The sequence below is a fragment of the Melanotaenia boesemani genome, chromosome 14, assembly GCF_017639745.1.
Source record: "Melanotaenia boesemani isolate fMelBoe1 chromosome 14, fMelBoe1.pri, whole genome shotgun sequence".
NCBI classification, from domain to species: Eukaryota; Metazoa; Chordata; class Actinopteri; order Atheriniformes; family Melanotaeniidae; genus Melanotaenia; species Melanotaenia boesemani.
The window spans coordinates 3,404,512-3,427,514 of NC_055695.1; the positions used below are offsets into that span (position 1 = coordinate 3,404,512).

Sequence of the window (23,003 nt, forward strand, 5' to 3'; positions counted from 1 at the left end):
GGTAAGGCAGGATGATGAGGAGGATGAGGGGGATGAGGAAGCGGAGGAGGAGGAGGAGGAGGAGGAGTTTACCTCCCCATGTCTCTGCCCAGCCTGAAATGAAACTCTGCTCAGTTAAAGCTGAGAGACTCACTGAGAGAAGCTACTCGATCCACAGTTCATCTTCATCTTCTCCACCCTCCACCTCAGATTTTCCCTCATGGCAAATCCCACCAAGAACTCAGCAACGGCCAAGAATGTGGCGATCGGGCTGCTGTCGGTCTGGTCCCTCGTCTCGCTGGTCACCATCGTGGTGTGGTCGACCTCTCCGGACCTGAAGGGCTCAGCCCAGTGCCGCACTGAGCTGCAGGAGATGACGGAGAAGCTGGAGGGGGCCAAGGTGGTGTTTAACAAGGACAAGGTGGCACTGGAGGAGATGGTGGAGGAGGAGAGGGGGAAGCAGGCCAAGCAGAGAGGAGAGATCCTGGTGCTGGTGGGACTCCTCAACGCCACCAATGCCACTCAGGAGAAGTGCTGGGAGGAAAACGTGAGTTTCAGCTCAGTTTCTTAACAAGGAAACATTCAGACCATTTTCCAGGATTTTTCAGGAATTAGTCAATCTGACAAACACTTAAAACAAGTCGTACTCAGGGTTTCTACGGTATCTTTGAGGTGGTTTGTCTTCCTGAAAACATGAATTTATCTCTCAGTTTCTTTTCCTTCATATCTGTTTTATTCCTAAAAAAACAATCGTTTAGAAGAGTGGCTAAAATGACTCATCAGAAAAATATCAGCGTATCCACAGGCATCGTGCTGTTGGTAAAATCAGAGTTCATGCTGTAGTCTAAACAGTTCTTCATAAGAATCCCACCAAATTCTTTTGGTTAATAATAAAAACTTTTATTCAGTTTTATTCACTTTAAATCTGAAGAATTGTACAGCCAACATAAACAAATAGTTTGTATTTCTAACAACTAATTGAATTAAGTTCATTTACTAAATTAGTTCAACTGGACTGTCAGACTTACTCAAATAATTTACTTTCATGTAGTAATACTACAAAGCTCATGGGAAATGTATACTTAGCAGGTATTTTTTACATGTAGACATTGTTGGAATATATTGTTCTGTTTGGATGTTAAAGGTGGGCCCATGCATGGGAAGGATAGTACAGGGACCGGCATCCACCACCAGCTGGATCTGGTTTTCGAGTGTCTCTGGCATCAGAAATAGAAACTTAAGCATTCATTACAGATGTTATGCTTCAGCACTTCTCTCTGCAGAATATGTAAAACTATACATTGAAAATACTTCTATAACTTCAAGTACAGTAAGAATATTAAGTTAGTTTTGCAAAATAAATATTTTGTTTGAAACAACTTGAGTCTTTTGAGTTGACTCCCTCTGAAAATGAGTCGTAGTGGTTCAGATTCTTTATTTATAGCTAGGTGTGTGCGATTCTGCAGGATTTGGAATTGATCCAATACCAAGTAAATAAAGGGCTAGTAAGTTTGATACCAATACTGATACTTTTTCATAGTTAATGATGAGAGAATAATCCTGTGTGTTCAGGTGTGAGTGCCTGTTTGTAGCTGAGTCATGTGACCATACAACACTAAACACAAGATGGAGGAGGAGGAGCAGCGTGTGATGAAGAGGCACTTTAAACAGACAGACAGCCAGGTCGCTTCTTTGATGAAATGCAGCAGCACATCCTGCATAGAGGAGAAGAAGTGAAGCTAAAGTATTGATTTTATTATGCTAGTATCAATCAATATCGATGTTGGTATCAGTATTGTTGATATTAAGATCGACACCCCTGTTTCAAACAAACTTAATGAGTTGAGTCTGACTTTATTGAGTTGTAATAACACAACTTGGACAAACTTAATCACTTGTTATGAACGGAAAGTTAATTTAAATTGGTTGAACTATTGTCTTTTTACAGTGTATAACTGTTCACCTCCCTCCTTCATTCATGTATAGTTGTAACCGGCTGAGACATCGTGGATGTCATGCATGAACATCTTCATCCTGCAGCATTGTTCTGAACGACGTGGCCCTCCCGGCCTTGTCTTAATAAAGTCCAGCTGTTTGCTGGAGGTCAGATTGGATCATTCGTCATCGGTGCTACGTGAAGCTGCTTGTTCCGTTTTATTTCTGGGAAAGTTTCATTTACAGGACTTAAGATTTATTATTTATTCATTAGACCCTGATCTACTGGAACCTGGACAAACCCCCTTTCAGACGTGCACAACTCTCCATTTATCTAACAACATCTGACATATGATGCGTTTCCATAACACTTTCCCCTCCAAACACCACGTTCAGCTCAGCACCAGTCTGACCGCTGCAGTCATTAAATAAATAAATAAAAACAAAGCTGCTCAAAGATCATTTTAACAAGAGAAAAATGCTCAAAAGTCATTTAACAAACTATCCACAACTTTTTTAGCACATTTTTAGTGCAGATGGCAGAACAAGACGCTGTTAAGCATATTACTTGTTACCTGACAAATGAAAGTGAAGGTGGAAAAGACGTCCTAAGTTAAGTTTCTTTTCTCCATCACATCTGTCCTGTTATGGTAGAAGAGTCAAACCCTCCGGGTTGTGGCTGCTCATAAGTTTATTACAAGCTTCTTCCTTTTACACAACCACAGCACATACACTGTTGTTATGGTGATTGTGACATGATGATGTGAGAAAACTGAGACTTCAGAGAAATACCTGGCTTGATTTACCACCCAGGCTTGCTCTGATATTTCATGCACCAGCCTTTCATCTTATGTGCTACGTGTGCAGACTGCTTACGGGTAGATCTGATGTTCTGTGGAAGCTTATTAACGATGCTTTGGGGAATCTTGGACATCAGTTTGGGATCTTTCCAGTCACTGTAGGATGTTCTCTAGGCTCCATAGATTTTGTTTTCTTAAATTTCCTCAGTGAGTAAAGTTGTTTCTGACTTTTTTTGTGTGGCCTCGACTGTTTTGATCTCAAATATTTGTTCTTAAATCAATATTAGTTTTTTTGGAGTAGTTGGTGTTGAGTAGCAGGTTGTTCTCTGTCCAACACACTTCAAGATTGTTCATTTCCTCCTGATGTGAGGCCTTATCATTGTTTGAAACCTGAGAGATGATGGTGGTTTAGTTTGCAAGCTGCATGAGTGCATGAGGATAGAGCTGCTATAATCCTGGCAGAAATGAACATCAGAAGCAGAGAAGAGATAAATCGTATTACAGGCGCCAAAACAATTAGAAAGCGTTAATAATGGCTGTCAGTGCTGTCTGCAGAGCAGCTGCACTGTGACTGGAATACAGACAAACCTCTGATCAGTAACTCGTCATTTTGAAATATGAAAAACCCTTTGCATGAACGTTTCTGCAGATGCACACAATTAATTACTTCATCAAATCTCAACCTCTTTTCCCACTGTTCCCAGTCTAACTTCATGACTGGTTAGAAATATTTGGGAGTGTTCCAGTACTGACTTTTATGGATGGCTGAAAATCCCACATCCAAAAATGTAAAAAAAAAAAAATAAATAAATAATGGAAAATATACAGTAATACCTTGTACCTGTTAAAAGGTGAACAAAACTGATCCCTGCAAGTTTTAGAAGTTTCCCTGATTCGGACTCAGACTTCTGCAGAGCTTGACGTCACGTAAGTCTGATTATTTAAGTCTGCAGGGAAACTTCTAAAACCGGCAGGACGCCGGCCCTTGAGAACCAGAATTGAGGTTCACTGGCCTAGTGGAAGCAGGTAGAGCGAAAATATGAGGTCCTAGAATGGAGCCTTGTGGTACCCCCCAGGGCAGACCAGCAGAGGTGGAGGTCAAAGAGTCAGTACTGACACAGAAGCTTCTGTCTGAGGGGTAGGACTCAACGCAGCTCAGAGCTGAACCAGTGATGCGCTCAACAAGTTGCTATCAGAAAATAAATTACAAAATGAATATAAATTAAACTAACTAACAATAACCAACCTGTCACTGACAAAAATCAGCATTGTAACTGGATTCTCTCTTCCCTCATGAGTTTGGTGGTTTAGAAATCCCATTTGTTTGGTGAAGTTTATAAAAGTGTTTGTGGTTTAGTTTAAAATCACCACCTTTACAGTAATTACTGACACTCAAGGCTAATGTCATTCTGATACTTAATAAAACTACAGGTCATTAGAATGAAAATCAGCCGATCGTTCAGATAAAGTCGTCATGTCAGATGGCGTCATGAATATGTTTTTATTAGATTCCAGACTTTTCCAAACAATCAGAGATAAATGGTTTGACCTTGATGAGCAGCTTAACATTATCAGCTCAGCAAAACAATTTCCCCAACTTTACAAAACAGCCTCCAAACCTAAAACTCAGATCCATAAATAACGTCTGAAGGGACACACTGAGGACGGAGGACAGTATCGCTTCTGTTTTATCCACAACCTGAAAACGTGGAAACGTCCTGAGTGGAGCTGCTGGTTGTTTCAGAGCTCTGGTGCGAACAGAGGACTCTTCTCCTTGCTGATCTCCTCCCTCTTTCCACCACTGTTTCCATTCTGGGAGACTAGATTTTCCCTCCTGAAAGGATTTTCCCTCCCAGCAGGCCGACTTTAAACTGTGACAAATTTAGTTGCTTTCCAGCTTCATATTCTCTGTGTTGCTGACTGGAAAAAGTGACTTTAGTCCTTCGCTCTCCCTCCTCCTCTCGTGGTTCTTCCTGACTCCTCCTCCACCTCCCTCTCTCCTTCACCTCTGCCCCACTCCTCCACCCATCGCTGCTTCCTTACTTTTTCCTCTGACTTCTCCCCTCCTGACTCATCTAGTAAAAATTTCAGGATTGTCGCCATAACTGTGGACTTCAGACAAACTTTTCTTTCTTTTAAACAGAAACAGAAAATATTAAAAAACAAACAAACAAAAAAAATCTTAAAACAGACGAGGCTGTCTATGCTGAAGCTCGGGTTTCTCTCTACACTCTGGACTCAACATGTTTCCCATCAGTGAAAAATGTTTGTGGAGTTCATGAGACAAAGTGTGTACTTGTGAAAGTCATCTTTCATGAGCCATCCACGTTTAGATGAGAACGCTCCGACTGACCTTTCAGGAAGAGTTCCTGGTCCTCATCCCGGTCAGATCTCTGCAGCTCTGATGTTCTGCTGGCTAATAAGGACACAGGTGTTAGTCTGCAAATGAATGATAGTATAATAACGGAATATTAGTTAATGGAATATTAGTGTGGAAAAAAAAAGTGTGAACCAGCCTTTAAATGAAAAGATTATTGTTTTTTCTTTTGTCTTTTTGGGATTCGGACAAAATGAGAATATTGAGAAAGTCTCAATGGTCTCTGAGAAGATACAAATGAAGTAAAGTAACAATGACTGAATCTGTAATATGAAAAAAAAGTATGTTTTTGTATCAACCCTGAAAGTAAACCTTTAATCTAAACATTGTAATTATCCCATTAAAGCGTCCCCTAATGCCGGCTAATTCAACATCCATCTTACATCCTGTCTCTTCTCTGAGATCCCTCCAGCCAGTAAAAGTCAGTCTGATGTTGACTCTTGTATTGTCCCTTGCTCTATCGCTTTCTCTTTGTCTTTTCCTCGCTTTCTATGATAATGTCCTCTTGTATTTCTTTGCTTAATCAGTGTGTTGATATCCAGTTGATAGCTTGTGATGGGGTGGCGTAAGGTGATGCAATGGGATGGAAAAAAGAAAGTGAAGTTTGGCTTCTCGGCCTCAGGATGCTACAGGACAGCAAAACCTCCAGGACTCTGCATAATAAATGTCACTGTGCCATAAACATGAGTCAGAGACAGAGAATTTTTAAGTCAGAAAGTGTTCGCAGACACCCGCGGGGTTCCTCAGGGTTCTACTTTTGGTTCTTGATTGTTTTTTTGTTGTTGTTGTTGTTGCTGAATTGTTTTATTAGAACCTGCTGCAAACATTTATTGAAAAGAGGAATATATTTGGAGACAGACCCCTTTTCATGTAAGTCTAATGTTTATCGTCTTTTAGTTCTGGTTTTGGTCTTCATCAACTCCTGTGGAAACCACCTAACTCTGCATTCGCATCAGCCCGTCTTAATCAGAGTCTCATTGATCTGCTTGGAAAGTCCGGTTGAATGAATGAACCAAGGTGCTGGAATAGGAAGTGGCCCTGCATAAACCAACAGATGAGCCAGCTCTCTTGTTTGTTCTTTCTTCACCTTCACTACTTCTTGATTCAGCAACACCTCATGTGAGAAAGGAAATACGTCATTCAAAAGGTTGAATATCGTATTAATAACAGAGCAGAGCCACTGGAAACTGAGGGAGCAATGCTGCACAGTATAGATCATGTATGATCAGTGAAAGGAGCAAAGAAGACCTAGAAGCCACAATGCATTTAATTTGTATTTTATACATGTTTGCTATTGTCACAAACAGACGTTGGACCCTAGAAGTGAACTCTGGACCCCACACTGGCCTGTAGTGGATCTATTGCCTACATCCAGGCCAGTGTAATGAATGCATTGGAGTTTGTGGGCAGTGATGTTTGACAAGATTTGGCACAGATTTACATAAAGGGAACATAAATGAGGCTTTAAAGGACATTTCTCTAATATTTTAGTTGGATTTGCATATTTCTATGTATCCTAAAGCTTTATTTTTTATCAGAATGAATCAATAATTAGATTTTTCTAATGTCCTAAACATGTGATGAAGAGATTTGAGACTGGACAGTACATCAACTGGGGTATAACACCCAAAGTTCTCATAGAGACATAGTTTTCTTTTTACATTAGCATGTCAGGTGTATTGTCGTTGTGTGAAATGTGTTGGGTGGAAGCAGGTAAAAATGTAAATTTTCAACATATTTCAAGCTCATGGCTGTGCTTTTTGATGTTTTATTGCACTTGTGGTAACAAGTGTTGATGTTAGAAGCACAAGAAAACATCCTGTCTCACAGTCGTTACCATCAGCTCTGTTTGTTAGAGGGAAGGTTTGTGTAATAACACCAGAGTGATAATTCCAACCTGATGGCAGTTGTCAGATTAAAGGACAGCAGTATCTTTGGTTTACTTGTGTGTGTGTCTGCTGCTGTTTTCTGCACAAGATGTTCACAGGTGTTTCAGCTTAATAACTCTTCAACTAGAAATGTGAAACCAGACAGTGAAGCTGTGGATTGGTGTTGAACAGTTTTATGTGACTTATCTGTGCTTGTAATCATTGAATCCCTGATTAAAGTTTTGCTCTTGTTTAGGAATATAAACTGGATTTGATAGAATAGAAATGTCTTGGTCATGATCTTTGTGCACTAATTGTTGGGCCATGTGCCACCATCGTGGTGCACTTAATTTAATATCAGCTTATGCATTATCATTGTCTGGTTGTAGTCTGAAAAGGTAAGCTTGTTGAAAAAATAGCTTGAAAATGTAGAAAATGAAACAACATAGTGAGGTCTAATAATAACCCCTCTAACCAATATTTCTCAGCTTTAAACTTGAGAGTGAACGTCCTCTAACAACCCGAGTGTGTGTCCTCTGAAAAAAACAGGACATTCATCCACTGCAGGAAAGTACCAAAAACATCAACGTTAGATTTCTTCTTCCTGTCAGCTTCCTGTTCAGCTTCGAGCTGCTAGAAACATTTTATCATTTAACCCCTTCAGGTTGTCCCTCAAGTTCGGTTCATCACAAACACACAGAGAGAAAGCTCTGAATGAGGCGTGCCTGCCCCCGAGTATGCTGGGTAGATTTTCACTTGCAACTTTGTCCTTTGAGCTATAAAATAATCTCCGTCCTCTCTGTCCTGCTCTTTGTGCTCTCAGCTGTGAAATGTCTGGACTGTATGTGACATTTGCAGGTGTTGTGTGATATGCAGGAGGAGAAGATTTCCTTTTTAGGTGACATTTTTGCTGCTGATCAACACAAAACACGATCTAATGTTTCTGATCAACGTTATTAGATTGTTGATGCTCAACTTGTAGCTTCAGTGTGTTTTACGGGAGGTCAGTAGAAAATTTCCAGCGGAAATACAAACCTGAACGGTGTCAGAAAGCCCAGTATACCCGCTGACTGAGGTACATGAGGTGAAACCACACACTGCGCTCGCAGGAAGAACCACACTTGTGTTTTGTGAACAGCTTCTGTTTGCAAATAATCAGCACAAAGTGATGCTTCCTGTGCAACTGGTCCTGTGCAAGTCCAGGTTTTGGGTGCATGCATGCACAAAGCAGCCGTTCTGCATAGAAGAACGTGTGAAAATGTTTGCACTTCATGCAATGATTACATCACACTCATAAAGCAGATTAAGGCTGTTTGGTGAATTGGAGAAAACAGAACTTCAGACAGCTTGTTTCTTAATAACACAGATTTTTTTTTCCATTAATTCAAATGTTAACCATTTTATATGTATATATTAATATATATATTAATATATACATATATACATATATTTTATATATATTTTGAGAAATTTCCAAGACTGTGCCTATAAAAGCACTATAAAAGCACTATAAAAGCGCTTTGACCACATCACACAGCCTTAGTTGTTGGAAAAGCTCACTTTTGTGACTTTAAAGTATCTTTATGTAATTTTCTGACCTTAAAAATAATGTGCTCCTGACTTGGTTTTATGGTATAGTGACAGTTATTATGTACATCCCTGGAACCGTTGTTGCCATGCAGCATCCCAAGGTTGAGAAAGCACACTTTACAACTTCCCGGTGCATCACTTTACGGTGCACGCTGAAGCTGACCCCTCTATCCTGTCCTCTCCAGCCCTAACCAGTCCAGAAAGATGACCATCCTTCCTGGTTCTGGTGGAGGTTTTCCTCTCCACGGTCTCCTCATGCAGCTCAGGTTGAGGGATTGAACCGAAGAGAAGATTTGATTTGTTTTAATATCTGGATTATAATTGAACTACTATTAACTGTTTTAGATATGTAAAAGTGTCTTTAGATGACTTTGTTGTGAATTAGCATTACACAAATAAAGCTGAATTGAAATGAAGAGGTTGGCAAAGAAAAGATGGTAATATTACATGTCCTAAAGAAAGCAAGCTGGTATATTTTTATATACTGTTTCTGTATTTCAAACCAGAGTCACATCCTTTTATGGTTCACGCTTTTCTGGAGTTGCTTTAAAGCAGCTGTGAGTCCTTCGTTAACAGATGATTGAACAATGTTGGACTTGGTGTCACACTGGTGATAATAAGATGACGTAATAAGGGCCGTACCTCTGTGCAGCATCAGGAATGTTATCAGGCCGTCAGACTGGGTTCTGTTATTAGAGGCATCTCAGGATGGAGACATTTGCTGGACTGTTCCTTTAAGAGCTGAACTCTGTTATTCTAACTATAACGTTCATTAAAAGGAATGTTTTCAAAAGACAGACAAGTCCATCCTGCTTTCAGTCACCAGCTTGGCTCAGCTCGGCTCGACTCGGTCCGGTCCGGTCTGGTCCAGTCTGGCCCAGCTCAGTGTTGTTCAGACCAACACAATAATCCAACAGGTCCTCAGAACACGATGGAAATATTTCCTTTCAATTCTCACTCTATAATAATGGATAAGTGATGTTTTCAAATGTCGATGCAACAAATATTTTCTTAAATATTAAAAATTAGCTTAAATCAACTTGACATTTTTTTCATTTATTGACAGATTTGGTATCAAGTCACCTTTTCAGATCTAATCCTGATCTGGTAAAAATATTTTTTCATATTAAGTAAAAAAAAAAAACAAAGAACTAGCTCTTGTGGGTAATTATGGACCTTTTTTGGCCAGTTAGTGTCATTTTTCCCTCAAATTCTGGCCACCGTGGTTGTGTTTCTCTATATGGGAAGATTGTTTCTAACAAAGTGTTTCTCTTGAAGAACTTTTTAAAATTCCAATTAAAACTTTACTTAAAGGTCAAGCAGACACCAGAGACAAATGTACTACCCTTTGGACTGTTTATGTGTCTTTGAAACGAAGGAGGTCTGTTGGGGCTTTTCTTTGTTATTTGCTTAGAAATGCTTCTGATGAAGTGAAATGATCTAGGAGTCATATGAATCAGTGAAGTCTCTAAAATCTTTGGGAAGTCACTTTTTTTCTTTTACTGTCTCCATTAGGGTAAGACAGACTGGAGCATCCTTTATGAAAGGGAAGTAGATATTTGTCTCCAAAAATTCACACTCAAAGCAAAACTTTTATGATGCAGACGAACCGACTGGGATTTCTGCAAAGATACCGGAGGAGGTGTGTGAGGAGACAAATGCCTTCATGTTTTCCTGTAGTTTTTACCTCAGTTTTAAAAGAATGTTTATGTCAAAAATACTCTAAACTGTTGTAGTGAAACTAAGATGAATGAAGAGAGAATCCACTCACCAAAAAAAAAGACAACCAAACATGGTGAGTCATGTCTTGCAGTAGCAGCCGATAAACTAAAGACTATTGTGTGGCACATTTCTTCGTACATTCCTCTGTAAGCATCGGGGGGGTAGAGGGATCGGGAGGGGCTTGATATTACTGTTGTTGATGATAAACAAGCCTGTAGTAAAAGTTTGGGAACCACTGCCGTAACCTTACAGTGGTTTCCAACGAGTTCAAGAAGCACATTTTAAAATGAATAAATAAAATTTAATTAAAACTCTAGTTTTAGTTTCTTATCTGGTGAAGAAGAATTAAAAACTCTGAGCTTTGAAGATGATGAACTCCCTGCACAACTCTGCAGAAGTGGTTTAAAACAGGAACTGTTGTGGTAACAGATATTTACAGTGATGTAATGAAGTGACTCTGTAAAGTTAAATCAGATCAGAAATGGTACCAGGACCGGTCCCTCAACGGTGACTCCTCTTTCCGTAAATCCAGTTTAAACTCCGACGTCCTCTCGCTGATGTTCCCGCTCAGGTAGCATCAGCTGTAGCACAGCGTGACATTCAGAAGCTGATTCAGCAGCCTGTTTCTCTTTCTAAACTTCAACCAGGAAAAGTTTCATTCAGATAAAAAATATTCTTCAAGGACTGTAGAAGAAAGGCATCATGTCTGAATTTTACAACCTATTCATGCATGACTCCCCTGAAACCTCTGAAACTAAAATTAGAGTGTGGCAAAATGATTTTACATCAGATGAGTGGGAAGTTGCTCAAACTCGTAGAGCTAACACTCATCTCAGGCTCTGCAGTAAAACTGTCTGATGTGCACCTGCATTACTCATGTTTAATAAATCTAATGGTAATTTTCCTGATCTGTGTTTTAAATGTAGACACCTCAAGGGCACATTTCTACACTCTGTGTGGAACTGGAGCAGAATTAAAAAGTTCTGGACAAACATAATAGAAGAGCATTGAAGCCTGAACTCTTCCTATAGGCGCTTACCTTAAAGAGTTTAATTTAATCAAGAAGGTACAAAACCGACTCTTTTTGACATTTTCTGTGTGGAGTGTAGCAGGATCATGAACTTTATTTAAATTTTTTTCTTCTGTGTGGAAAAGAAGAGTGAGTGTATCCTTCCCTCAGCTTTCTGTAACTGGGGTGCGTTTGTTTCCTCCACCAGGTGGTCCTGAACGCGAACATCAGCGCGCTGCAGGAGGACTTTGAGCAGCTGCAGCAGAAGGAGGCGAACCTCACGGCTCAGCTCGGCCTGCAGGAAGGTAACGCTGTAGGAAAAACTCCATCACAGCCATGAAAGGAGACTATTCTTAGCTGCTTTCCCCTCCCTGTTACCATGACAACTGATGAGTCAGTAAATAAATACACACAACTCCTTGGATAAAAAATAAAAATAAGTGCTGCAGTGTGTTGAGCTCAGTTTCTTCTTTAGCTACATAAACAATTTAAAATATAAATATAAAACTTCTCAGACTGAAGGTTAAAGTTTCCAGAATAGTCATCCTCTTTAGCACACATGTTCAAAACAAGAACAGACGTGACGGAGGCAGGGAGTTAATGCCATCATCATAACAATAATCAAACTTTATGTATACTTTCTTAAACAATCTTACAAAGTGCTTCACATGCAGCAGAGAATAAAAATCAAGGCTTCCATTAATTAATGAAGACAATCAGAGTTTAAAAAGGTTATCAGATAACAAGAGATCATTCTAGATAACTGACATCAAACAGGAGGAAGAAAAACAGTTATTTAATTTTTATTTATACAGGTAGTCCCACTGAGACACGCCGTCTCATTTACGAGAGAGACCTGTCTATCTAACATGTGCCTCAGTCTAGAAGTTTAACAAAGGAAGTAAATATTCAACAAGGAAAAGAAGAAGTAAACAGAAAAATAGCTAAGATGTGGATCTGTCGACAGATTTGTTTACTCTTGGTCTTGTTGCTGAGCGATCCGGCTTACAGGGACAGAGCATGTGGAATTGTTTCCATTCTCTTTGTTATACCACAAATAGGTGTCATCACTGTCCTTGAGATAGCTGAGATGCGACGGTAGGCGGAGAAACGTCTCAGTCCACTGTTAAATGCAAGTTTCTCTACTTTGACATAGATGGCCTTCTTCACTTCCCGCTCAAACTGCTTGTCTTTTCTGGCCATGATTTTAACATTGTGGTCCTCAAACGTCTGTTTTTGTCATTAAGATGCAGGAACAGAGTGCTGGCCTGATGGGTTGGCTCTGCTGCCCTGATCCATCCATCTGTTATTCAGTGCAGAGCTCATTACAGTCCTCACTGCACCGAACTGCAGCCAACAGGTAGATTTTTTTTAGCGTGTTCAGGTCCTTATGAACCAGCTTCTGTCCAATAGGGAGGCTGAGTTTGAAAAACACGGGTATTTGGGGTTTGTTAAAATCTGAGCCACATACAACACAACAACGCCTTCCCTTTGCTTTTTCTTGCCATCCTTTCTCCCTGCGTTGTTGGTATTTGGGTGTGGTAAATCGGCTGTGATATGGTCTCATATTGATCCCTGGATCCTGAAACCAGTTAAATCGAAATCAAACTGATGATTTACGCTCCTACTTTCCTGTTGCTGTCACAGTTACAGTAAATGTGTTGCTGCCTGTTTCACAGCTGCTCTGTCGTCTCTCTTTCGTTGGTGGTACCCGTGTTGCTTGTGTCGTTGCCGGTGCTGTTGCCTAGCAGCGGATCTGGAAGCTGGCCTCGGGTCAGGACTGTGGAATGTGGGTTTCCCTGTGATGAAGTCAGGATGGCAGTGCTTCGCTAACAGCTCAGAGGGATCAGCCTCACACCTCAGCGTCACATGTCTCAGCCTCTTGTAGCAACTAAGTTTGATGCAGATAACTCACATCTTCTCCTGCTCCTTTCTTCTTTTCTTTCTCCTCTTCTGTGCTGGATGACATGCAGCTGAACACAAAGTGAGTTTCCTGCTGTTGGTTTCTTATTCCACCTGAGAGCTGCACTTCGTGTCGTCTGTTCTCAGCTTTAATCAGGGCCTGATGCTGAACATCAGAGGGGAGACTTTTTCTGTCTTCAGTTGCAAAATAATTTGGAAAAACAATCAAACACAACAAATCCTGTGATTGTTTTGTGAAACTGGAGAGATTTACTTCCTCTTTCTGTGCGAATGTTCCTTCAGGAAGGTACACGTTTTCCCTGCTTTGTTCAGCTTCTGTACTTTCGATGTGTTATTTCGAAACTTGTGCATAGCCAACAACTTCAGAGAGAAGTAATTATTCTCCTCCAGCCTTGCTACCTGATCCAGCACGAGCAATGATTCCTGTCACTGTTTACTATTGGTGCAGCTGGTGAGTCCGTCACTGCTGCATTAGGTTAAGCGGGAACATGCAGCTTTAGCGTAGCTCCCTGTGCTGGTAAATAATAAAAAACAAGCAAGAGAGACCACTTTGCCTCCAACAAATACAGCTCTAATTGGCCAGCTCCCATTTTTACCAAGCTCCACCCACAATTCTGTGTCAGTTCTGCTGAGATCTAAAAGAGGATTTCATTGGAGGAAAAACCGGTATCACACCCCTTAAGCAAAAACTGACTCAGCATTGTTTAAAAGTTTAATCACAAGTTCTGAAATCTTTAGCAAAACCTGCAGAACACATATACTCACTAACCACTCCAGGTCCACCTTCTTGTGTCAGGTTGGACTTCCTTTTTCCTGCAGAACTGTCTTAATTCTCACTGTCATAGATCCAACAAGGTGGTGGAAACCTTCCTCAGAGGTTTTCTCCATATTAACATGACAGCATCACACAGTTGCTGCAGGTTTGTCGGCTGCATCCATGATGAGAATCTCCCGTTCCACCACATCCCAAAGCTGCTCTACTGGACTGAGATCTGGTAGCTGTGGAGGCCGTTGGAGTCCAGTGAACTCATCGTCATGTTCTAGAAAGCAGGTGGAGATGATCTGAGCTTTGTGACATGGTGCATTATCCTGCTGGAAGTAGCATCAGAAGATGCTCCACTGTGGTCATAAAGGGATGGACATGGTCAGCAGCAATACTCAGGTAGGCTGTGCTGGTTAAACCAGGCCACGTTGGTACTAAGGGGCCCAAAGTGGACCAAGAAAATCTCCCCCCACCATTACACCAGCAGCAGCCTGAAGCGTTGATCCAAGGCAGGATGGATCCATGTTTTCATGATGTTTCCAGCAGATTCTGAGCCTAGCGTCTGAATGTGGAGCTGAAATGGAGACTCATCAGACCAGCAACGTTTCTCCATCTTCTATTGTCCAGTGTTGGTGAGTGTGTGTGAATCGTAGCCTCAGTTTCCTGTTCTTAGCTGACAGGAGGCACCCGGTGTGTCTTCTGCTGCTGTAGCCCATCTGCTTCAAGGTTGGATGTGTTGTGTGTTCAGAGATGCTGTTCTGCAGACCTTGGTAGGAACCAGTGCTGATTAGACTTCCTGTTGTCTTTCTATCATCTCCAACCAGTCTGTCCATTCTCCTCTGACCTCTGACATCAACAACACATCCTGGTCCAGACATTTTCTTTATGAGTCTCATAGTAAGAGACACATAAGGCAAGGGTGTGAACTGGATAAACAGAGATAATTAACGTGTGAGGGTTAAATTTGGGGGATTTTTGTGTGCTGTTCGATGAAACAGTAAAAGAGACTTTCTATGACTCAGAGCCTCCAGCAGCAGTCTGAGTGCAGGAACAGTGGCCAGATGGGAAGTGGAGATAGACGCTAATAAAGGTGACTTCCTGTTGAGAGCGTTTGGAGGGAAACGATAAATTCCTGTATGATGGAGATTTGAAAGGATCATTGTATTGGCTGCACTGATAAACATCATTCTCGGTTTTATGTGAACACGTCATGGCTGGAATAAACGAGTCGGCTGGTCACAAACATCCAACTAACCGTGGCCAACATCGACTCCTTGAGCAGGACAAAACACACGTCCAGGCTGCACGTTCAGTCCTGAGATAAAGATATAATCACTTCACTTTCACCCAGAGAAATTACCTTCAAATCAATGATCAGTAAAAGGTTTTTCATTTCAAAGACGAGCTGCTAGAAAGAGATGAAATTAAGTGAAAGCTTTAGAATCATTCCAGACCGTCAGAGCTCAGTGATCTCAGAGTCTGAATCTGATCCAGAACCAGCACACAAACAGGATAAAGTAGAGAAAACATGAGTGCTGGCAGCACAGGTCATTCCTGACATACCCAGCAGGGACCGCCCTCTGAGATAAGACGGGATGTTTCCTTATAAGTCAAAGCAGCTCTGAAACTGAACCCAGCAGCAGCGTCCCTGACCCGAGAACAGACTCAGGATCAGTTAGTTGCAGTCGCTCTGCTGGACGGCTCTCAGTAAACAATCAGACTATGTGAGAAATGTGACTGATTAACTCTTAAAACTGAAAGAGCCTCCCTGAGTGCCATCACTTACATCATCAGCAGTTTCTCAGGAATGGTAGTGTGTAACTCTGTCGGGTGAATTGTGATGGATAGCTACACTTTAGGTGATCTATGAATGTTTTCTAGACATTTATACCCCATCCAGGAGGTTTACGATCCAGCCACTAAATGTAGTTTTACTCAGACACTCAATCTGGTAAATCCACAATGATCCATGATAACAGCATTATTTATCACATTTCATCATAAAAACATCACCATCACTACTATGTTGCTAAGAGACCTCTATTTAGACCTCGACATGATGATGAAGCCACTTCCTGTCAGACTTTCCACCAATCAGAGAGCTTAGATTGACGGTAACGTCCAATCAGGAGCAGCCAAAGATCAACCAGTGAGCAGAAAGTTCTATGTGTGTGTGAAAAGAAGAAAAATAATGCTCCTCTATGGCTGGAATAAAGCCAAGAAGACGTTTCTGATGCACGGTGGCGCCACAAAGCAGCTGAGCTGGAGTTGGTTTAGTGAGGATAGCAGGTAAATAGTAGCAGGAATAACTGGAAATTCTGTTTTCGTCTTCTGGTCGGCCTTTATGCTGCTATATCTATTCATACTTTCATTTTACATCATTTTAGCCTCAGAATCTGACAGCTGAGGCTGGAAACATCATGTCTGCATGTTGACATGCCTCTAATGTGTTTTCACATAAAAACATAAATGTCTTGGAGTTTTGAGGGTTAAACAGAGACTGGAGAGTTGGTTAGAGAGCATCCTGCAAGCTGATATATGATGTTAACTAATGTAAAGAAAACAGTATATTTCCATACAGCTACCAGGTTTTTCTGTAAAAGACTTGATTTGCTTGAATTAACCTGAGCGGCTTTGTTTTAGCTAATGCTAGATTTTAGGAACTCTGTATGGCTCCTTGTGGTTGTACTGCAGCTTTTAACCTTGATTTAAACAATCTGAGTTTCAGCAGACTTGCACGTTTCTGGAAGTTTGTTCTACATGTGAGGAGCATAAAACCTGATTGCTGCTTCTCCAAGTTTAGTTCTGACTCTGGCAACAGAAAGTAGACCCTGATGACCTGAGGGATCCGGTTGCTTTATAGTGTATTCATATCCTAAGATCCTGAATGTATTTTGTGTTGCCTTGGTCTTTAGTTTCAAAATGTGAACAGGATGATGTAGAGAAGTGGTTCAGAGCCACAGTGATTAAAAATTAATACCACGGCCAAACAGAAACAAGTGTTTCCGCTTAAGTGTTTCAAAAATAATCAGGGGCTGCCGTCTGGGAGCCTGAAAACCCAAACTTTTTTAACCAAAGTGAATACATGGGGGTCAAAATCTGCTATACAATATTTTAACACACTGATCCTTAGTCAGAAATAACATGTACTGGGGTTCAGTGAAGTCAGTGAGCAGGTGGAGCTACACTTGTGGATCACCTCATGTCCATCCTGGTAACCTTGATTTTTCCTGCCACATTTAATTAATAAAACTTTTAAGGCACACCACAGAGCAGATTATTTTTCCCTAATAAAAAAATGAAGGTTTAGAATTTGCATGAAGGGGTTCCTCAAGGAAAACAGGTTGGGAACCACTGATGTGGAGGACTGTTTAAATTAAAGTTGTCATTGAACCAGAGCGTTTAGTTGTCCATTCATGGTTCAGACACTTGTTACAGCTTTTCATAGAGCAGAGTGTTGCGCAATAAATAGTTAAATATTGAACAGTTGTACATGTTCATTCAGATTTTTATAGTCAAATTAAGTTCACCTGGAAAAGTTAAAGTACACTTAAACTTCATTCTGACATACTATTATAGCACTATATTTAATACTGTTAGTTTTTAAACATTTATATTACCCACTTAGCTTATTTTTGCATATTTATCTTATTTATTTATACTAGATAGCTAATCTGATGTTATTTTACATTTTTTTTACTTGTCATTGAGCTTGCACCAGGACCAGAGTAACAATATTCATTCCACCTCATGTTTAACATGTTTTAAATGGCAATTCCTTTGTATAGAATCCTTAATAAGGAGAATATCTGACACTTTTAGAAAGGAACATGTGAGCAATTACACTGATGATGAGAGCTTAAAAAGCAAGTACATTCCCTGCCTTATTGTCCTACTGGTTCTCCGTCATTCTTTGATATCAAGGTGAAATAATATTTTTAAAAAAAGTCCTGCGACGTGACAAAAACTGAGCTTTTCTGTCTTTGTTTGGCTGTTTGTGTCTTTCCTCAGAGCACATCGAGGCCTTGCAGCAGAACCTGACCCAGGCCGCCCTTCAGACCCAGTCCTGTTTGAATCTGAAAGAGGCAGCCAACAGCCAGATGTTGGCGGCTCAGACTAAGACCGAAGCCTGCGAGTCCAGTCAACAGTACATGCAGAAACAGCTGTGAGTCCCATCTGAGCTTCAGTCCATCACAGTGTCATTTCTGACCCCCTGGTCACGGCTGCAGCTCTGATTATTTATGTGTGTGTTTACAGTCAAAAGTGTAAAGTTGTAGAATCTGAGGCTGCTCAGAAGACACAGCAGAAGCACCCATCGCCTCCCTCCCCCACCCCATCCGACGTAGCCGCCGCTCCCCTCGCTGGTATTCCTGCGCTGACGCTGCTCGCCTTCGGTACTCTGCTTCTAATAACCTGTGAGTACCAGCCATGCCTCACACATTACTGGTGTAGTGAAAACCAGAGAGCTTAAACATCCCACTGCATCTGAATGCATCACTACATGTGACTTCCTGAAGTTTCCTCAGATGGCATAAAAGAAAGATTAAACCTCAACATCTCAGAGCTCTGATGTAAAACTCACATAAACCTTCATATTCAGGGATTATCATTCATTAAAAGTTAAAAGCTCTGAAGCTTAAAAATTAAACATTCATGAACACCTTCAGTGTTTCTTTCATAACAGAATCATTTTGTCTTAATTTCATGCAACAAACTGTATCTGCAGTAATTTTGTGAAATCAGGAAGAAATAAAACAAATGAAGATCCTGCAAGTGTGTAAATAAGTGTTTAATGAGCTCAGTGACGATGAAAGTAAGCGTAACATGATGACACTGTGTACATAAACTTTAATCTGCTGCTGCTGATCAGATGAGTCAGAGCATCCATGTTCACATGGGGCCAAAACAGAAACAGGACTCCACCTGCTGGTTGAAGCTGCTCATTGCACTGATGACATGGGTGTGAAGGGAAACCTTATACAAATTCAGACAAGAGAAAACCTTTCTGTTCTTTTAGATTAAAAACATTAATACTTTGTAGACTTTTAAATTATTGATATAAAAATGAAAATTAGGTAAATGCAATCCCAAATCCAAAAACATTTGTTTACAATGTAAACGAGTAGATAATCTCATCAACTCATATTTTATTCCCAGTAGAAGATAAACAACATATCAGATGAGGAAACTGAGACATTTTTACCATTTGATGGAAAATATGAGCTGACAGTGAATCTGATAGCAGCAACACATCTGTAAAAAGTAGTTCCAGGGTGATGTTCAGCATGGCGTAAAAAGTAGTTCCAGGGTGATGTTCAGCAGGGTGATGTACAGCATGGTGTAAAAAGTAGTTCCAGGGTGATGTACAGCATGGTGTAAAAAGTAGTTCCAGGGTGGTGTTCAGCACGGTGTAAAAAGTAGTTCCAGGGTGATGTTCAGCATGGTGTGAAAAGTAGTTCCAGGGTGATGTTCAGCATGGTGTAAAAAGTAGTTCCAGGGTGATGTTCAGCACGGTGTAAAAAGTAGTTCCAGGGTGGTGTTCAGCATGGTGTAAAAAGTAGTTCCAGGGTGATGTTCAACATGGTGTAAAAAGTAGTTCCAGGGTGATGTTCAGCATGGTGTAAAAAGTAGTTCCAGGGTGATGTTCGGCATAGTGTAAAAAGTAGTTCCAGGGTGATGTTCGGCATGGTATAAAAAGTAGTTCCAGGGTGATGTTCGGCATGGTATAAAAAATAGTTCCAGGGTGATGTTCGGCATGGTGTAAAAAGTAGTTCCAGGGTGATGTTCGGCTTGGTGTAAAAAGTAGTTCCAGGGTGATGTTAGGCACGGTGTAAAAAGTAGTTCCAGGGTGATGTTCAGCATGGTGTGAAAAGTAGTTCCAGGGTGATGTTCAGCATGGTGTAAAAAGTAGTTCCAGGGTGATGTTCAGCACGGTGTAAAAAGTAGTTCCAGGGTGATGTTCGGCATGGTATAAAAAATAGTTCCAGGGTGATGTTCGGCATGGTGTAAAAAGTAGTTCCAGGGTGATGTTCGGCTTGGTGTAAAAAGTAGTTCCAGGGTGATGTTAGGCACGGTGTAAAAAGTAGTTCCAGGGTGGTGTTCAGCACGGTGTAAAAAGTAGTTCCAGGGTGATGTTCAGCATGGTGTGAAAAGTAGTTCCAGGGTGATGTTCAGCATGGTGTAAAAAGTAGTTCCAGGGTGATGTTCAGCACGGTGTAAAAAGTAGTTCCAGGGTGGTGTTCAGCATGGTGTAAAAAGTAGTTCCAGGGTGATGTTCAACATGGTGTAAAAAGTAGTTCCAGGGTGATGTTCAGCATGGTGTAAAAAGTAGTTCCAGGGTGATGTTCGGCATAGTGTAAAAAGTAGTTCCAGGGTGATGTTCGGCATGGTATAAAAAGTAGTTCCAGGGTGATGTTCGGCATGGTATAAAAAATAGTTCCAGGGTGATGTTCGGCATGGTGTAAAAAGTAGTTCCAGGGTGATGTTCGGCTTGGTGTAAAAAGTAGTTCCAGGGTGATGTTAGGCACGGTGTAAAAAGTAGTTCCAGGGTGATGTTCAGCATGGTGTGAAAAGTAGTTCCAGGGTGATGTTCAGCATGGTGTAAAAAGTAGTTCCAGGGTGATGTTCAGCACGGTGTAAAAAGTAGTTCCAGGGTGATGTTCGGCATGGTATAAAAAATAGTTCCAGGGTGATGTTCGGCATGGTGTAAAAAGTAGTTCCAGGGTGATGTTCGGCTTGGTGTAAAAAGTAGTTCCAGGGTGATGTTAGGCACGGTGTAAAAAGTAGTTCCAGGGTGATGTTCAGCATGGTGTGAAAAGTAGTTCCAGGGTGATGTTCAGCATGGTGTAAAAAGTAGTTCCAGGGTGATGTTCAGCACGGTGTAAAAAGTAGCTCCAGGGTGGTGTTCAGCATGGTGTAAAAAGTAGTTCCAGGGTGATGTTCAGCATGGTGTAAAAAGTAGTTCCAGGGTGGTGTTCAGCATGGTGTAGCATCTCTTCTTCTAACATGTCTGGAAACGTCTGGGAAGTGAGGAGACCAGTTGCTGGAGTTTTAGGAGAGGAAAGTTGTCCCATTCTGGTCTGATGCAGGATTCTAGCTGATCTACAGTCGTGGACCTTGGTTGCTGGATTTCTGCTTCCATGATGCTCCAGATGTTGTGTACTGGTGAAAGGTCTGGACTGCAGGCAGGCCAGTTCAGCAGCCGGACTCTTCTCCTGTGAAGCCATGCTGTTGTGATGGATGCAGGATGTGGTTTTAGCATCGTCTTGCTGAAATCTGCAAGGTCTTCCCTGAAAGAGACGTTGTCTGGATGGGAGCAGATGTTGCTCTAAAACCTCCATGTACTTTTCAGCATTTATGGAGCTTCACAGATGTGGAAGCTGCCCACGCCATAGGCACTAATGCAGCCCCCATACCATCAGAGATGCAGCTTTTCACCTGTCTATCGATAACAAGCTGGATGCTCCCTCTCCTCTTCAGTCTGAATGACATGTCGTCCAGAAAGAATTTCACATCTTCATCCATCTGACCATAAAACAGTTTTCCACTTTCCTCAGCCTCAGCAAAGGCGTTTCTGGATCCTGTTCATATAGGGCTTCTTCTTTGCATGATAGAGCTTTAACCAGCATTAGCCTCTGCACACAGAGATTCCTCCTAATTGTCTAAATCTTTTGATGATATCATCTGCTGTAGATGACTCTTCAGTCTTCAATTTTACACTGAGGAACATTTTTCTGACATTTTCCTCAATTTTTAGACCCAGTTTGTCCGTATCTGTCCATAGTTACATCTGAGAGATCTGCCTCTCTGAAATGCTCCTTGTCATGTTACTGATCTGTTGCCAATTAACCTAATTAGTTTCCAAATGCTCCTCTAGTTGTACTTTTCCAGCCTTTTGTAGAACCTGTTCCTACCATCAGATTCAAAATGAGCTCATATTTTCCGAGAAATGATAAACTATTTCAGCATTTCATTTGTTCTTTATGTTCTGTTAGAAATAAAATACAGGTTGATGAGATTTCAATAGCAGCCAAAATTCATGTTGCACAACCCCATTCACTGACTGTGTGTGTGTGTGTTGTCAGGAGTTTGTCATGAAGGAGAGTGGAATCCGGTGGCGAGCACTGTGGTCCAGAAGGAGGCGGAGCCAGGACCAACAAAGACTGCTGTACAAACTTCCTGTCTGCACAAAAAACAGGTCGCCATGGAGATGCTGATAAACGCTTGGACGCAGACTTTGCTTTCCTCCACATCTGAGATGTTTGATGACCGTCGGACTCTTTCTGTCTTTGGAGCAGCTTCTAACACACAGTCCGTCTCCACGACTGAGATTTTTTTGTTGAATCTTCAGCTGTAAATCAGACTGTGTGAACAGATTCATTCTGCTTTTGCGCCTGTTTTCATTGACTTTAATTCTTTTGTGCTTTTTATAAACGCAACAAACTCACAGCCTGAAGCTTTTATCACTGCAGCAGACCAACGGCTCAACTTCTAGAGGCTTTTATTAAATTTTTATCTGATGCTGGTTTGATGGACGTAGGGAGCTCAGGGTGGATGTGTTTATTTGAATAAACCTGAGCAGTTTCTACATTAACAGTGTTTTATTTGTCCAACAGAGATGTAATATGAAATCTGAATGTGATCATTTCATCATCTTAGCTGTTTTTAGTCTGAGCTGAAACACAGACCAGCAAGTTTGTGTTTAACAGACTAAACAAACATATAGTGGTGATGGGGGTGTGCAGATCACACAGAACCACGTTTATTTCCCAGAAATCATAACTCAGCAAATATCAGACACATTTTTAAGTGTTTTTTTACAGAGATGCAGAGATGTATTAAAAAGGTTGAAACAGAGAGCATCTTCCATCAGGACCCATTTTAACGTACATTTTTAAAAACCTGATTCTTCCAAGTTTCTTAAAACTCACATCAGTAGTTTCTATGAAATCTTGCCTGAGGAATAAAGAAATGTTTGTTAGCTTCAAGAAATATTTTTAGAAGGGATGTCACCTGATTTCTACAGAATCACAGATTC

At 41.0% G+C, this 23,003-nt stretch overlaps 1 protein-coding gene across 1 annotated transcript; it reads left to right on the forward strand.

Annotated features, from left to right (window-relative positions):
• Positions 1 to 84: 84 nt before the first annotated feature.
• Positions 85 to 22,555, forward strand: si:ch211-1a19.3 (actin cytoskeleton-regulatory complex protein pan1). The gene is made up of 5 exons (XM_042007283.1): positions 85 to 526; positions 11,489 to 11,585; positions 17,978 to 18,131; positions 18,224 to 18,381; positions 22,051 to 22,555. Coding segments are annotated over exons 1-5 (738 nt in total). The 5' UTR covers positions 85 to 199; the 3' UTR covers positions 22,053 to 22,555.
• The last annotated feature ends 448 nt before the right edge of the window (positions 22,556 to 23,003 follow it).